Here is a 15,941-nt window from a genome sequence, read left to right as displayed (position 1 = left end):
TGTTAAACATCAGGAAAGAAATTGGATGATTGGCAGCAGGAGAAGGTGAGCTAATCCACTGGTGTGATATTTCACATTATGGCAACAGGTCCAGAACACGCGACTGATCTCATTCTGATTCCTGGATTACTCCAGTCACATGTTTAGAAACGTGGACTAAGGCCGACCGTGTCCATTATCCACACCTCTTTTTTTTATTTTCAAGGCTAATGTCAATCCAGCGTGTGCCACTGTGTCATTATGGGCAGCTTAAAAAGGCAGATGGTGACGCACGACTCTTCCAGGGAAGCAAGAATGAGTGGAATCCACCTATGGCCCTCTTCCACCCACTGAGCCTCATAACACTGGTAGATTTCAGTTTTAATGTCCTCTTGTTTTCTTCAGGTCTCTTTATGCCAGTTCCCCTGGCAACATTATCACTGTCAGTTACACACAATAGTATTATCGTGAACAATCATAAAATAAATCCTGGTTTTCACATCACGGTGGCTTCAATTTGTATGGTTTTTATTTGTTCATTTTATGACAATGACTTGGTCCATGATGATATCCTTCTTCAACAGTGTCTTATTCCTGAATAAAACAGCAATAACATTCCATAAAGTCTTCCAACATTTTGGAATATTAGTTATTATAGAAACCAGTGAAGTGCTGTAGGGTTACACTGACCCATATAAAGTGGTTACATCTGCTATAGTTGATATGAACTTTTTCCCATCATTTTAGCAAATATTTACAGTCTTCCGATACTTCAGCAAGCTCATAACACACACACACACACGCGCACACACACACACACGCGCACACACACACACACACACACACACACACACACAAAAGTGCATTTAATCACAAGGATCCTGACTGGGAACATTACTGAGTGGGAGTTAATGCGATTTGCTTATTAGAGCAAATAATGGTATCCGTCAATTTCATTTTTAAACGATTATAGATCGATGTGCTTATGTGTGCCCGGTCCAGGGTACCGTAATTCCTCTGCATTCACATGCCTGACCAGCACGGCACTGCGACTTTAAAAGAAAAGAAAAAAGTGCCACGTGAGTCAAACACCAATCTTTCCCATCAGACCGACTTTTATCAGCTGCCACATAAAGACTCCCCGTGTATGAAATGCACGTGTATGAAATTGAATTTCATTTTACTGACATTAACTTTTAAAGTTATGGATTGAAAGGTAGTGCACGTGTGTCTCTCCCCTGGCTGCTGTGCTGCATTTATTCACACGAAATGAGATTCCCTGTGTTGTTATTGCCACATTATTACAGACAAGCCTTCTCTTAGACATGTTGACTCCTGTAATAACAGCCTGCTGCACTTGAAAGTCTGCATTCTTGCGTCTTGCACAGACTCTTTATCTCTTGCTCGCCGACAATAACAACACGTAGGACGCCCCGTGTACAGCACCCAACAGGCAGCGTCACCATGTGCAATTCTGCATGTAGACGGGTATGTGTCAATATGAGCAAGGATAGGTTGAACGTCAGGGGTCTCATTGGGGTTGTGTGTGTACTTATGGACGGAATAGAATCAGAGAGAGGGAGAAGAAAGACTCCAGGTGGAGGAAAGAGGGGGCAGTTTGCAGGGGACAAAAGAGTGGAGTGAAGGAGGAAACGGGAAGGAAATGACGAAGTGCTCTCAAAACTGCTTCTTTCCCTTTGTTGTCCCAATGGAAACTTGGACACACACATGCACACAAACACACAGACACACAAAGACACACATGCACTGTTGTTGTGACTATGATGAAAATTCTGGTGCACAGGATCTGAGACACAGGATGGAAACCACTGAACATGGAGAATAGAATGAAAGGGGGCAGAGAAATGAGGAAAGACAGGTTCATTTGGAAGAAAAACAAAAGAGAAAGAAAGGAATTTGTTGCCAGTGTTTGTGTAGCACATTCTTCCTTAGCATTCATGAAAGTTACCCGAATCTTTCAGAATTTCAACCGATAACGATTCAGCTTTTTCTGATTCAGCGTTTGTTTATTTTCCCCCTTGTGAGTCATAATCCTTTTATTACATAGCTGATGCTTGTTATGTAAAGCCAGTTTAGAACGGGGCAAAAATTAAATAACCTGCATATTTGTCTGCAGAGAAGTTCCAAGCTAGAGGATTTATGCAGCGGAGGACAAAGTAACGAGCAAAGGAAGCCTGTTCCTCAACACTGATAACCCACAGGGCAACAACAGCGAAGTGGCGTCGAAAACAACACCGTCGCCGCCAAAACACAACGGGCCTGGAACAGACAGGACCAAAGTCATGTTTCCTATGAGCAATAGAGATGGCGTCCCAGCAAACGTGTCTGTACGGCTGCTTGTGGGCTGATGTGATTCAGCCTCAGCAAAAAAAAAACAACAACAAAAGCCTGCTGAAAGGGTCAAAGGTCATTGCAAGAATGTCACTGGCATTTTTGCTCTCACATATTTTCAGACAATGTGCAGTTCAGCGAAAGCACACACATACTTTTGAGGCTTGGACAAAGAATCCCGTCGCCACAACAGTCTTTAGTCAGTCAGCGAAGAATTAGAATGTGCTATGTATATACAGTATATATCCATACATACCAGAAAATAAGCAAGGCTTTATTCATGTTTTAAATTGTTATTTATTATTTATTTACTTATCAAATGCAGACACTAGAAGAGCACCTACTTAAATAAAGATTACCATGCAGACACTAAGGGGACAGTCTAGACGGTCAAATGTTGGCATCTGTGTTGTGTATTTATGTGCACGTTAATGCCCGCTGAGTCAAAAAGGGTCAAATATCACTCTTTGATGAGAATAGCAATGAAAAACAAAGTCATTCTCCACATCATAAATAAATGTGAATGAAAGACCGTCGTTAAGTGCCGTCCCTTTAAGTCTCGTCTCCAGATAGACCAGGCAACAGCCCAGTGCTGTGAAGTTCTTGGATGGGGTAGCGTTCATGAGACTGATGACATTCTAATTCCATAGAGATGTGGGAGGGAGCTGAGATTACAGCCCAGCGCTGGAGGTCCAGCCAGGTTGCGCTGTTGTTGCTGGGACTTTGGTCCTGGACTTAAGGAGCCTTAAGAGGCTTGGGAGAGATGAACTGCCATCTGGCTGTACCCTCAGGAGTCAGCCGCCGCACTGTTTTGGAAATGTCGGCGCTAATAACACGCTGCGGCATGGTGCAGAGCTGCAGCTCTCACCTGAGGAGATAGTTTTATTTAAGATTTATTTTTTCCAAACTGATAAAACATTGCGTAGGAAATGTCTGCAGCTCAGGCTCCTAGTACGCTTTGTAAAATCATGCAGGACTGAAAGGTTATTGATATGTTGCAACATTTAATGTTTGGCATACTGAACATTCCTGATAGTTGAGAAAGGACTCCCTGCGTTATCTCGGTTCATTTCAGAACCTTTATTTAAATCTCGGGACCAATTGGGGGAAATCCCATTTCCAACAATTCACAATCAGTCAAGCAAGAACATATCCTTTAACCCTGTTGAGCACCAAAGTGCTTAGATTTGTTCAGAGATGGTGGAGAACCCTAAAGGTATTTAAAGGTATTTCCCAGGAAGTCCAGGATTGTGCAGCAGAACAGACAGTTTTCCCAAGTCTGTTCAACAGCAAGAGACCTTTAAAGGAAGCCACTTATTTTAGGACAGTTGGTCACAAAGAGTTAACAAAGAGGGGATGAAGTTGGGAGATTTGCAGAAAAGTGCTTTAAAAATAAACAGTAACCAGTGAGCCTTTCGTCTCATTGCATGGGACGATAAACCCAGTAGAGCTATATAAAAGACAATGATGGGTGTCATAGCTAGCACCAGTGATAAATCTTAGTGCAGCCTGACAGAGTCCAGGGTTGTTAGAGTTGATGCAACTGCGTGCCTGTAAATTACCTCAGCATAATCTAAGATGGAAAGATAATTTCCTCCCACAAAACACTGGAAAAACAAGATTCATTTCTCAACAGGATGCCAACCCTCTGACGCAGCTTGCAGGCAAAGTTGTTGATATGATGCTTAAAGGAAACTTGGTAGTTTAACCAAATACCCAAGTATTATAGAGGAACCATCCACTGAAGTACTGAACCATCCACTGAAGGACCATCTACTTTCTGTATTTAGAAAAAGCTCACTGGAAGTTGTTAAGTGCACGCTGCAGCTGGATGTAAATTGTATAGAATCAGCTATACAGTAAATAGCTATCATCAGCATAGATCAAATAACAGTTTTCCAATGCAAAGCTAAGATTGTTTATGTGTAAACCAAACAGGTTTAGTACCAGAATTGAGCCCTGAGGTACCCTTTACAGGTTGGTAGCAAGAGAGATTGAGCATCCCGTACACTTACACACTAGTGTCTCCCATTTAGACAGCTATGGAACAATGTACAGGCTGTAGTGTCCAAGCCAGTCTTACAAAGTGGGCAAGTCATGATGGACGGTATCAAAGAAGAGGTCAGCAAAAATCCATTTTTTGTCACATGTGTTTTCCTTTGTAACTTTGATGATAGCAGTGACGGTGTTATGATTAATCCTAAAGCCACACTGCAAGGGATATTAGACATACAAGATATAAGATTTAAGTTGAATATTAACTAGGGTTTCAGCTACTTTTGCTGAATGAGAAAACTTGGAGATTTTGCAGGTTTTCGTATGTTTGATTTGGGCATTTGCATGTCTCGACTCACTAGGGACCATCACTGAGTGGTTCTCAGCTGTTCAGGTCACAGGAGCCAACTGGCATTGTTGAAGCTGATTCAACTCCCATCCAGAAGGCTTCTACAGTTCTGAAGTGAGGAAAATTACCATCTCCTTTAACTTCAAGCACTTCAAATCCTGTTAAAACTATAAAGCTGCTGAAAGCAGTGACGCGGGCCACCGAACAACCAAGAGTAGCAGAAGTAAATTAGTACATTACGCCCTTTATGACACCATTATCCTCCATCCTGTCCCTGGAAAGATTTCACTGGGTCAAAGTACAAACAGGTAACTGGGTGGGAAAACTGTTTTAATGGGTTAAAGGTAACGCCACCCATCCTACCCCCTGGTTGTCTGTATTACACTGACTGTTGGATGCAAAACGCCAACATGCAGAGACCCAGATTTCTTCTCAACGCTGTCAATAACTGGCAACGGCGCTTGTACACACTGGCCTGAACACAGTATTGATCTGAACACAGTGGTCATCTTTCAGTGACAAGGTCTGACTGTCGCAGGTCATCTGGCCGATGGAAAAAATGAGATTTGATCTGCCTCATCGATGTGGGGGTACTGCACGATTCTCTCAGTAGATGCATTCAATTAGGTCAAGGTGAGGACAACGGGGGAGTCTCAAGATTTGGTATTTCCCTGTTTTCAGTATTGTTTTGTTTTCCTTCTTACATCCAGTGTGTCTGCAAGAAACACAAGAGTTCTGGGATCCCTAAAAAAACAGAGCTTTGCAAATCAAAGGCAAGAGTTTGTTTTCACTTCAGTTGCTTTGCTGCAGAGCGTCGCCTCGCGACTTCCTGTCCACAGATTAAAAAAACAGTTTGTCACATACAGGCGCGTGTGTGTCCTGTGAGATTCGCCCGCAACACTCAAACATAACACTCTTCTGTTTACACCAGAAAAAGCAAAATTGCACATGTGGACAGGTTTACACATATTCAGACATATCAGAAAAGCAGGCCAGAGAACCGGGGCCCTGCAGAGACGCCACTGGACGGTGAGTTCAGGTGTTTGGCTAGCATGGATGTATCTTAAATCAGTCCTCTGTGCGCGGCTCTAGCAGAGGTCTTTTTAAGCAGGGCCTCACAAAGCTCATTTTACTTTTCACATTCTAATCTGTGGGGCACTGCATGATTTTCTTCTCTCTCCCAGCTCTGTGATTATTCCATTTCCTCCCCATGAGCGGAAAGACCGAAATAACCCTGCTGAAATCTACGGCTCTCTGGGGGCAAACTCTTTTGTGCCCGAACAAGTGGAAAACAAGAACCACGCTGGCTGAATGGGACACTGCGAGGTCTAGAGTTTCGCGGTCTCGCAGGAGGGGGCTGCGTCTGGAGAGACAGACGCGGCTCATCACAACAGGAGGCTGTGTGAAGACGGGCTGGACGTGCGTGAGACACTCAGCATGTCTGATTTACTGAGAAGAATGTAGGCCAGAATCCTGTCGGAAGCCGGCTGATGGCTCAGCGAACAGTGATGAAATATTGCGTTAGCACCTGCAACTGGTTTGAGTGGTGAACTGGGGAGGGGGGGTCATGGTTCTTGTCAAAGGTAATGCAGAATCCAACAAACCACTTCTTTTGTTTGTAAGATTTATGTCTCTTCCTGCATTTTTAGCCAAAGAGTTCTTCTGCAGGCGTCATCAGATTCGGGGCTCTGGTCTTCCTCATGTATTATAGATGAGCAGGTGCTTCAGAAGTGAACTCCACGTGTCTGATGATGTGGCACAGTCATTTCCCACAGCATCTTTCCACCATCAGATACTGAGGTAACACTTCTGCTCCTACATACTACCAGCTCCATTTAAATCTTAGTCTTTCTCTATCTGTTTCAACAAAATGCTAAATAACCCCTGTGCTATACTAGTTTTAACAGGTAAAATTAAATGTACAGCTGGATTTTCTAAATGACACATGGATTTCTAAACACCTGTGGATCCATTCCATGCGGATGTCATTGTTCCTCACTTGTCCAGCAGGGGGTTCTACCTTATATCCTAAATGTTTCTTTACAAACAGCTGGTTTGGCAAACATAATAACCTGATTGCTTCAACATAAGTGGAGAGAAGCAGCTCTCCTTGACCTGTGAGAGCGTCGGCCAGGGAGAAACATCCAGCTTCACGTACAGCTGTGGAAACTAGCAACAGCAGACGAAGCCAAACACGTTGCTCTGTTTCCATGTTTATGGGCTATTTGAAGAGCGCCGGCTGCCCACTAATTACGTCAAGCTGTGCACATGCCTCTGATGTCATGCCGTTTCTCTGTGTGAAGGCCGTTTTCTTTTAGAGGATGACACTCCAACACACCACATCAGGAACTATCCGTGCCCCCCCCACTCCCCCACAAAAAAAAATTACAGCTCATGTGATTTTCATGAGAGAATGTTAACATGAGTGTGTGTGTTTGAGGGTGAAGAGTTGGTTTTGAAGTTAATTAGTTTGGGGTTGGCTGTGGAGTTGTGATGGTCTGGGTAGGGGGCTGGGGAATGCATCCTTTCAAAGATGGAAACGTGTGCCTGTGTTCTTGCTACATGCAGAGCACCAAAATCCTCAAACTACTAGCAAAGTGAGGACATTTTCGGGACATGTGGCACAAGGGGAGACTGGATCCAAATGCAGCACAAAAAAAACAGAGTTGGAATCGCAGGAGGAACCTTATTAAGTTGGTTAGCATAATAGGGTTAGTTGTGATGGTAAGAGATGGGGTATATAATATGTCTATGAAAGTCCTCACGAAGATAGAAGTGCAAGGATGTGTGTGCCATGCATGTGTTTGCCAAAAAGACACATCTCATTCACAAACAATTCTGGGAGATCTTTCCTGCCAGATGAGTCCAGAGCGCTACCTCCGTCTGTAGCTGGATGGCAGGAGGCCTCCTCTCCTCCGTGCACGCCGCACGTGTTTACCATCGATAAATCAATATCTGCTGCATCAACTTTGATTGAAGCGATCAGGCAGACCTGTTCCACCTGCATGCTGCTGTAGCTTCCACATTTAGAGCGGCAGAAGCCGCGTCATCGCCGCTACGTGCACGTGTCCCATGTGCTGGTGTGGTGAGGGGATCTGTGCTTGCAACTAATGACTGTAACGCCAACGCAGTGGCATTTGTTAGAGGGAAGTAATTATTAATGTGGAACTGAAGCATGAAAACGAGCCTGGAAATATACTATATGAACATGTGCTTCTTATTATATTGAGCTTGGTAATTAAGGGCAATCCTGTGAAAAGAAGGAGAGAGAGAGGTTAACGGGAGGCTCTCAAAAGACCTCGGGTGTTTTTCCTGCCTTGTTGGAATAGAATGGTTAAAGGGCACATGTAATGTTCCCGTTGTGACGTGCTCATGTGAGGTCTATGCCACTGGGGCCAGTCGGAATTAATACGATTAATTCAATACTTTTTACAGCCTGTTCCCAGGAAGCCATTTGATTGTATGTACATGTATATACCTGATAGCTAAAGTGTGTTATATATTAGTTATTTCAGGTCTTCTGTGTAAATGTAAACATAAACCACGTGTTAGTTTGATTTTCCTTTTTTATTGATAATTCTATGAGGTTCACATAACAAACCACATTTTTACTCCTTAAAAAATATCCTTTTTTCTTCGTTTACATAAAACATCTTTACATCCCAGTACATAACAGTGACCTTTTTTTCTTTTGCACAGCAAAGATATGACATTTATGTTTCAGACAGCATACCAACAGACATGATGCACATGTAATCAGCATAATAACTGGATGAAATATACAACAGTGCAAAATAACACCAGTAAGCGAAGTCGCCCTGACGTAGGAAAAATGGGAATGTCTGTTTAAACCCACTGAACCGTCAGAAGGGGATGGGGAGGGGGGCTGTCAACGTTATTTTTAAGAGAAAGAGGGGGAAATGTTGGTAAACAAGCTTGCGACTACAACCAAATCCTCTTATATTAAGCAGGTGGAATTAGCGCCACCCGCTATGAGAACTTAGTTGTTCAAGCAGTCGTCTCTCAAAGTTGGCATGCACATTTTTTTCTTTGTTGGTTTTTTGAGTATTTGCATTGTTTGTGACTTTCGGTCGCCGAACTGTGTGTTCATAAAAGCAGTGGTTCAGCGGAGGCACAGATAGACAATCAACAGGGGGACACGACAGTGCGTCAGAGAGGGCACAGAAAAAGCCCAAAACCATTCAGGCAATTTCCTGCACCTTGATTTCCTCAGAGCCGTTAGATGGCAGAGGCGGCTCCGGGTTGCTCTCTATGGACGACTCGCTCCCGGTGCTCTCTCCGGACAGGAGTCTGGTGACCCTCAGATCGGCTTTCAGCGTCTGCACGTCGTTTCCAATGCACATCTCACCCAAGTCATTAATGATCTGAGTCAACTCCTGTTTGCCGTTGCTGACGCAGCTATCGTCCAGAATGTCCTCGCACTCAAAGTGCATCGCCTTCTCCTCCTCCTCCTCCCCGACCGAGTCCTCCGTGATGGAGCCCAGCTTGGGCGCGCTACGGCTGCGCTCCACGGGGGGCTTGTAGTAACACTGTCCGTTCAGCAGTTTCCTGAGTGGGACCAACGGTATCGTTTGTTCCCCAATGAGCTGCTGCTGCTGGTGCCTGGCGTCGTCCCTCCGCTTAAGTCTTTTGAACTCCGCCAAAGCCGTGGCTGAAGTCTGGTACAGCAGCAGCGCCATGGCTTTTGCCTTCTCGGGCTTGGATACCAGCACTGCGTGACAGCGCAGCATCACGGCCTTGTGCTTCATTTCGTGCCTGTAAATCCAGGCGAAAATCTTGGGCAGCCTCGGGTCCGCGACGCAGTAGGTTATTCGGTGCAGCAAGTACAAGTGTCCCGGCCTCCTCGCCTTATCGTCCACATGCACCATCCGGATGCCCTGTGAGCTGATGGTCAGCTTCATCTTGGTGCCGTTCTTGCCCATCTCGCTCTTCCCCCAGATCTTGCTCACCGCCACGTCCGTGCAGCCTTCCCCCTTGGACTGGATGGTGGTGGCATTCCCGAGATAAAGCACCGTGTACGTGGGGTCCTCACTGGTGATTTTCAACTTTTTCCGCTTGGACTTGAACATGCTGCCCACCCTGTTGAGTGCGCTCTCGGGGCAGGACTTGGCAAAGGAGGTGAGCGCAGAGTAGTTGAGACTCACCGCATAGCCCTTCTGCTTCGACTGCTTGTCTTCCTCAATTAGGTCGAACTTATTCTTCTTCCAGGGCAGCATTTTAAAGCTGTTCCCAGTCAGCAACTACTGAGAGATAAAGCAAAATAAAACTTTGTATGATGACTAAAGGCTATAAATGGTTAGTGGTTAGTTGTCCTGTCAGGTCATTTGTGAGACACTCTAAGATAACTAGGCGCAAAGATTCCGTACTTCATCTGTTCATCCTCCGATGCCGTCCTGGCCATAGTGGAGCGCACCGTCCCTCATCCGCTCTGTTTCGGTTAAAGGCGTCAGAGACGAGACAAGTTTCAGTATCTATGTATACCGGGAGGTACCATTTAGTACGCCGGTAGGGGGGCGTTGGGGACTGAACCAAATCAGAGCGGAGCTGCGCTGGTTTCTGTTGACAGCGCTCATACAAAGTGGTTACAGTTGAATGCAAATTTTAGGTTTTAGACATATTAAAACGTTTGCAAAAGAAATATATAAAACACTTTCCTCGGCATATCAAAAACAAGACGCGACTTGATATGATTGTTTTTTTTGTTTGTTTGTTTTTTGCCTGTAACAAATTGAATCCATTTGATTTGGGATTTGAAGAGATTCGGGAATCATTGAAACAGTACTTTTTATTAAATTCAGTGGCCAGGGAGAGTCTCAGATGTTGGAAGACTGTATCGAGTGTTTTGCAACATTGAGTGGCTGCTACTTTGATTGTAGATTAGTTACTGCGTCATTTGTATTCAATGAGGGCCAGGATCATAATGATTCAATGGTACATACTGTATGTTTATATGCAGCCATTGGTAGTTAATATTTTTTTTCAAATAGACAAACATTTTTTAAAAATGGCTTCAATGTTCTTACATACAACGTTTTTATACAACAAAATTTGGTTTATTGGGACAGATGTAAAAGGATTATGATAACTTAATTTTACCCAACTTAAAGAGCAGGTAGCCGGGAGTAGGCAAATGCAAAGAAGTTTTGGGAATGTGAAAACCTTTTTTGAACTGCTTGTATTATACATAAAGGCTAGCCACAAAGTTATTGATGTTTAATTTAAAATCTGTGTGACTAAATAAAGGAGAATGACTGCGTTTTGCTTTTTTTAAACAGTGGAATAGTGTTCATATTAACTGTGCAGTTTTTTGCTGCCATCTTTTGGTCAAAATCAGACGTTTGCTGATAGGTGTATGTCGGATGTCGCAAGATATTTAAGTTGCAGGGTTTTTAAAAATAATAATAATACGTAGGACTGAAAAATGTTTAATCAAACATTGTTCTCTAAAAACCTTGGTAAACTATAGATGTAGGAAAAAATTAAGAAATACTGTTAAATAAATCACAAGTATTTTGCCGGAACTATTTTCATTTTTCCAGTTCTTTTCAGAGCACATTTGATAACCGGACAACATATGGGTCGTGCTATTGCAACGTTACTTTTAAACCCTAAAATTATTGACTCAGTCAACAAAGTGAAATTCTCTCCTTAACTCAAATGTTACAATTTATACCATTGTCACACAAAACAATGGTTACAGATACCTTTTGGTCGATAGGCTAAAATATAGTATTGAAAATGGGAATTATTTTGGTTTATTCCACTTCCGGTTCGGATGTCAACAGGGTGCCACCATTGCTTTGTGCACATGGGGCGCAGTAGACAGCAGCGCACAGTGTAGACTTTTGTTTATGTTATACAATATATCTGACAATATCAAAAATCGTAATGGGTAAGAAAAAGACAGGTGGGGGTGCCGGACTAGGTCGGGCTCTAATAAAAGAAAGACTCCACACGTCCCGTGGAAAGAAAAAAGATGACTTGTGGGTAAGATTGCCAAGTAAAACATATTTACACTGTCCAGAAAAATGTCGTTAGCCAATAGTTGTATGATTGATATGATATATATTGATATATATGCTTGGCTGGACATATTGACTACCTCTATAAATTAATAATTGAGTGTAAGAAAGAATCGACGCTATTAAAGTCGATGTTACTTGAATGATCGACCCACTTTTCAACCTTAGCTAAGTGTAGAGAATGCACATGTAGACTTGTTTACATTGGGGTATTTCGACTGTCGGTGTGTTGTATTTTCACCATGTGTCTCATTTAAGTTTGATTTCATGCTCGCAGCTTCATACCAGTGAGCTGAATGATGGTTATGACTGGGGACGATTGAACCTACAGTCAGTGACTGAACAGAGTTCAATGGATGATTTTCTGGCCACTGCAGAACTGGCAGGAACAGAGTTTGTTGCAGGTAAATGGCACATTCGCCTTAATTGAAATACCAAAATTCTAGGTTGTGTATGTTGTCACCCTGAATGTTTCTATCTTTCTTTTCCTAGAGAAACTCAACATTCGGTTTGTGCCAGCAGAAGCTAGAGCTGGCTTAATAACCGCTGAGGAGAAAGTCCAGCTGGCAAAGCTACATGAGAAAAACAAGCATTTTCTCAGAATTCCTCGCCGGTAAAAGGAACAGATAAAGTTACATTTATAAAAGTGGGTTATTATAGTAGACATTTATTCTCATCACCTCTCGACATGTCTCTCTCTATTGATTTCCTCCATTATAAAGCCCACACTGGGATGACAGCACGAGTGGAGAGGCTCTTCAACAGGCAGAAAAAGACACTTTCCTGGAGTGGAGGCGGATCCTTGCACAGTGTGTACTATTCTGTAAACACAGTGACATTTTAATGTTGTAGTAATGTCTTGATGCTTTTATCCATGCTGTATAGCCTTTTCAGCACTAGTAATATCTTGTTACCCTTTAACCCTTAAAGGTTGGAAGAGGAGCAAAAGTTGATTCTCACCCCATTTGAGAGAAACTTGGAATTCTGGAGACAACTATGGAGAGTGATTGAAAGAAGGTAAAAAAAAAATAAAAATAAGAGCTGCGTATGATATATTGCCTTTACTTGTTTTTGTAATTTGAAATTTACTCTTATTTTATGTTCCTCTTGCAGCGACATCGTAGTTCAAATTGTTGATGGCAGAAATCCTTTGCTGTTCAGATGTCCTGATCTGGTTAGTGATTGAACCGTGTTTACGCCTCCTGTGATGAGGATCCACATATGTCTTGTCAGAGAAGTGGAACACATTTTATTGAAAATATTTCAGATGATGATGAGGTTGACCCCAGCATTATGTTTTCCACATTGAAATCCTAATAGCTAATAGCATTTAACATCTTATTTACTGAGGACTTTCTGTTGTGTGACAGGAGTCATATGTGAAGGAGGTGTCAACCAATAAGGTGAACATGCTGTTGGTGAATAAGGCTGACCTGCTGACCAGAGAGCAGAGGCGATCCTGGGCCAGATACTTTGAGAAGGAAGGGCTGAGGGCAGTTTTTTGGTCTGCTCTGGCTGAGGGTAACAGACTGGATGCAGAAGAAAAAGTGAGCAGAAGTGGAAGAGAGCTGTTGTTGCCCATATTTTCGCTGTTTGTATTGCAGTACATTTACTCCACAGGGAGCAGGAGCTTTATTAGAGAAACACTGAAAATGAAACACTCAAAAAGCAAAATGTGTCCCTGCACAGGGCATGGAGGAGGAAGACCCCGAGTTAGACGAAAGTGACCCAGAAGATGAAGGACAACCAGATAATGAGGAATTGGCTAAAAGAAGTGTGGATGGATCAAAGGAGGAGGAAGAAACCGGTACAGTGGAAGAGCAGCAAGAGAACACAGATGAAGAAGAAGACTGGCACACGTGCTCAGAAGAGGAGAGTGAAGAAAACGAGGGGACGGCTCGTTCATCTGGTGATATATCCTTCCACAATTCCAGCCGTCTGCTGCGTAAAGATGAGTTACTGAAAATGTTTAAGGCCACTCATAATGGACCCAGATGTAAGGACGGACAACTGACAGTGGGGCTGGTGGGTTGAAATGTTGCATGATTTATTACAATTACTTATTATTTTCCTTTGAAAAATGTTTTTAAGGTTTCTTCTAATATGTCACCCAGCTTTTTTAATTGTGTTGATGTCTTTGTTAGGTTGGGTATCCTAATGTGGGAAAGAGTTCCACCATCAACACTATTCTAAGAAATAAGAAGGTTTCTGTTTCAGCCACTCCAGGACACACGAAGCACTTTCAGGTGCAGGAATACTCCTTTTACCACTCAGTATGCCAGCTCCTGCATTCCATCCTCGGCACACCTAAAATATGACTCGTTTTCCTCACGTTTTCATGCCCCAGACTCTGTACGTGGAGCCAGATCTGTGTCTCTGTGACTGCCCCGGCCTGGTCATGCCCTCCTTTGTTTCTACCAAAGCAGAGATGATCTGTTCTGGGATCCTGCCCATTGACCAAATGAGAGATCATGTGCCTGCAGTGTCACTCATATCCTTTTGAATCAAATTATACTTCTCTCTTGGAAAGAATAACTCCTCTATGAGACTGGTAAAACTGATCTCAGATCAGGCCTTAACCATCCCATTACATATGTCAAACTATACCCCGGCATGTACTTGAAGGCACCTACGGCATCAATATCATCCGACCACGAGAGGACGATGACCCTGACAGGCATCCCACCTCTGAGGAGCTGCTGATGTCTTATGGATGTAAGATTTATTTGGGAGACACAATCAAACTTATAGTTTGCAATATGGACAGTGAGCAAAATAAGCTGGCTGGAAGAGATCATTGTCACTGGAGGGTTCTTTCAGCTTATTGTCTTTATTATTTAGTGACATTTGTTTGCTGCTCTGTCTTCTTCCTCACTCGCAGACATGAGGGGATTCATGACGTCTCACGGCCAGCCCGATCAGTCCAGATCAGCCCGCTACATCCTGAAGGATTATGTCAGTGTACGTGACAACTCTATTCCGATCTAAATGTTTCGTCGTGTCTGTGAATTTATTGAGAAGTTCCTCTATTAGTGTAATAAATACATTGCATTTAATAATTGAGTTAAAATACGTTCGTCCCTGCAGGGCAAACTTCTGTACTGCAATCCTCCTCCAGGTATTCATGCAGAAGACTTCCAGCCTCAGCACAAGAAGTTCCTGAATGAGGACTTTGAAAGCTCCGACCTCTCTACCACAGCAAACAAACCGAAAATCAAGAGGATTGAAAATGTGGTCGATAAGAACTTCTTCCATCAGGTATATAAGGTGTCAGGCAACTGAGATTAAAGTAAATTAGTAATGACCAAGATCTCTTGATGTGTCTCCAGGAGAACGTGCGGGCGCTCTCCAAGGGGGTTCAGTCCATCATGGGCTACAAGCCAGGCAGCGGGCCAGTCGGCCCAGAAAGAGCTGGATTAGAAGGGATGGTGGGAAAACCCTGGAAAAAACACGGCAACAGGAACAAGAAGGAGAAAGTGCGACGCATTACTAAACATCTGGATGCTTAGAGACAATTACAAATTGCTGTCTTTGTAGATTTTGACTGCCAGAAAGAAAAGCTCCTGGTCCTGAGCAGGGACAGAACTGTCCCTCCCTCTGTCTCCGTATCAGAGGAAAACAGATCTGACAATAGAAATGAGCAGTTTTTGTCGGAAGGGTTTTTAAATCATCACAAACTGCTTCGGTTAAAAGATCAATCATTCCATCAAATGGGCAAAAAATGTTTATCAGCCAGAAGAATGAACTCTATTTTTTGCCACATACAATTATGTATCTAAGATATAGTAATAAAGCAAAAGACTGAATGTTGTTTTTCTCCCTCATCTTCATGTGAACTCATCGATGCAGCAAATAACAGTTTCCGTGCTTGAACAGAGCTGTTCCAGTGCAGAGGGCTGACACATTAGAGCCAGAGCCTCACACAGTATTTAAAAAGCCAGAGCTATGCTGAGGAATCATCTACAGAATCTCGAGGGTTTGGGTCATACGGAGTCATCTCTGATCAAAGTCCATAACTTTTGTTATCCTGAAGCTATCCCTCACTACAAAAATGGCCATGAAATACCATGGAGGGATGTAAGCACTAACACACAATCTTAATGCAAGAGGTGCACAACAGTGAAAAAGCAGGTCAGCTCCTGCTGCGGGTGATGGGCGGGCAGGTGGGCGGGGCTAAATATGCTTAAATACTAATACAACAAAAAGACGTGTAATGTAGGATT

At 43.2% G+C, this 15,941-nt stretch overlaps 2 protein-coding genes across 3 annotated transcripts; one reads left to right on the top strand and one right to left on the bottom strand.

The window, feature by feature from the left end:
* Positions 1-8,223: 8,223 nt before the first annotated feature.
* Positions 8,224-10,183, bottom strand: fam43a (family with sequence similarity 43 member A). 2 transcript variants are annotated; one of them, XM_057038792.1, is made up of 2 exons: positions 10,063-10,183; positions 8,224-9,939 (listed from the first exon to the last, which is right to left on the bottom strand). In XM_057038792.1, the coding sequence occupies exon 2, from the start codon at positions 9,910-9,912 to the stop codon at positions 8,878-8,880; it is 1,035 nt and encodes a 344-aa protein (XP_056894772.1). In that variant the 5' UTR covers positions 9,913-9,939; positions 10,063-10,183; the 3' UTR covers positions 8,224-8,877. The 2 variants fall into 2 exon arrangements, with proteins under 2 accessions (XP_056894772.1, XP_056894773.1); XM_057038793.1 differs by having other exon boundaries at positions 8,224-9,936; positions 10,063-10,169.
* A 1,273-nt stretch (positions 10,184-11,456) lies between these two features.
* lsg1 (large 60S subunit nuclear export GTPase 1) lies at positions 11,457-15,524 on the top strand. Its single transcript, XM_057038917.1, has 14 exons — positions 11,457-11,683; positions 11,996-12,122; positions 12,211-12,331; positions 12,441-12,527; positions 12,649-12,735; positions 12,832-12,892; positions 13,089-13,265; positions 13,408-13,743; positions 13,863-13,964; positions 14,066-14,213; positions 14,314-14,433; positions 14,600-14,679; positions 14,806-14,976; positions 15,048-15,524. The coding sequence occupies exons 1-14, from the start codon at positions 11,585-11,587 to the stop codon at positions 15,225-15,227; spliced, it is 1,896 nt and encodes a 631-aa protein (XP_056894897.1). The 5' UTR covers positions 11,457-11,584; the 3' UTR covers positions 15,228-15,524.
* The last annotated feature ends 417 nt before the right edge of the window (positions 15,525-15,941 follow it).

This window comes from Takifugu flavidus, chromosome 7 (assembly GCF_003711565.1).
Source record: "Takifugu flavidus isolate HTHZ2018 chromosome 7, ASM371156v2, whole genome shotgun sequence".
In the NCBI taxonomy this organism is placed as follows: Eukaryota; Metazoa; Chordata; class Actinopteri; order Tetraodontiformes; family Tetraodontidae; genus Takifugu; species Takifugu flavidus.
This window is presented reverse-complemented; position numbering and strand designations above follow the sequence as displayed.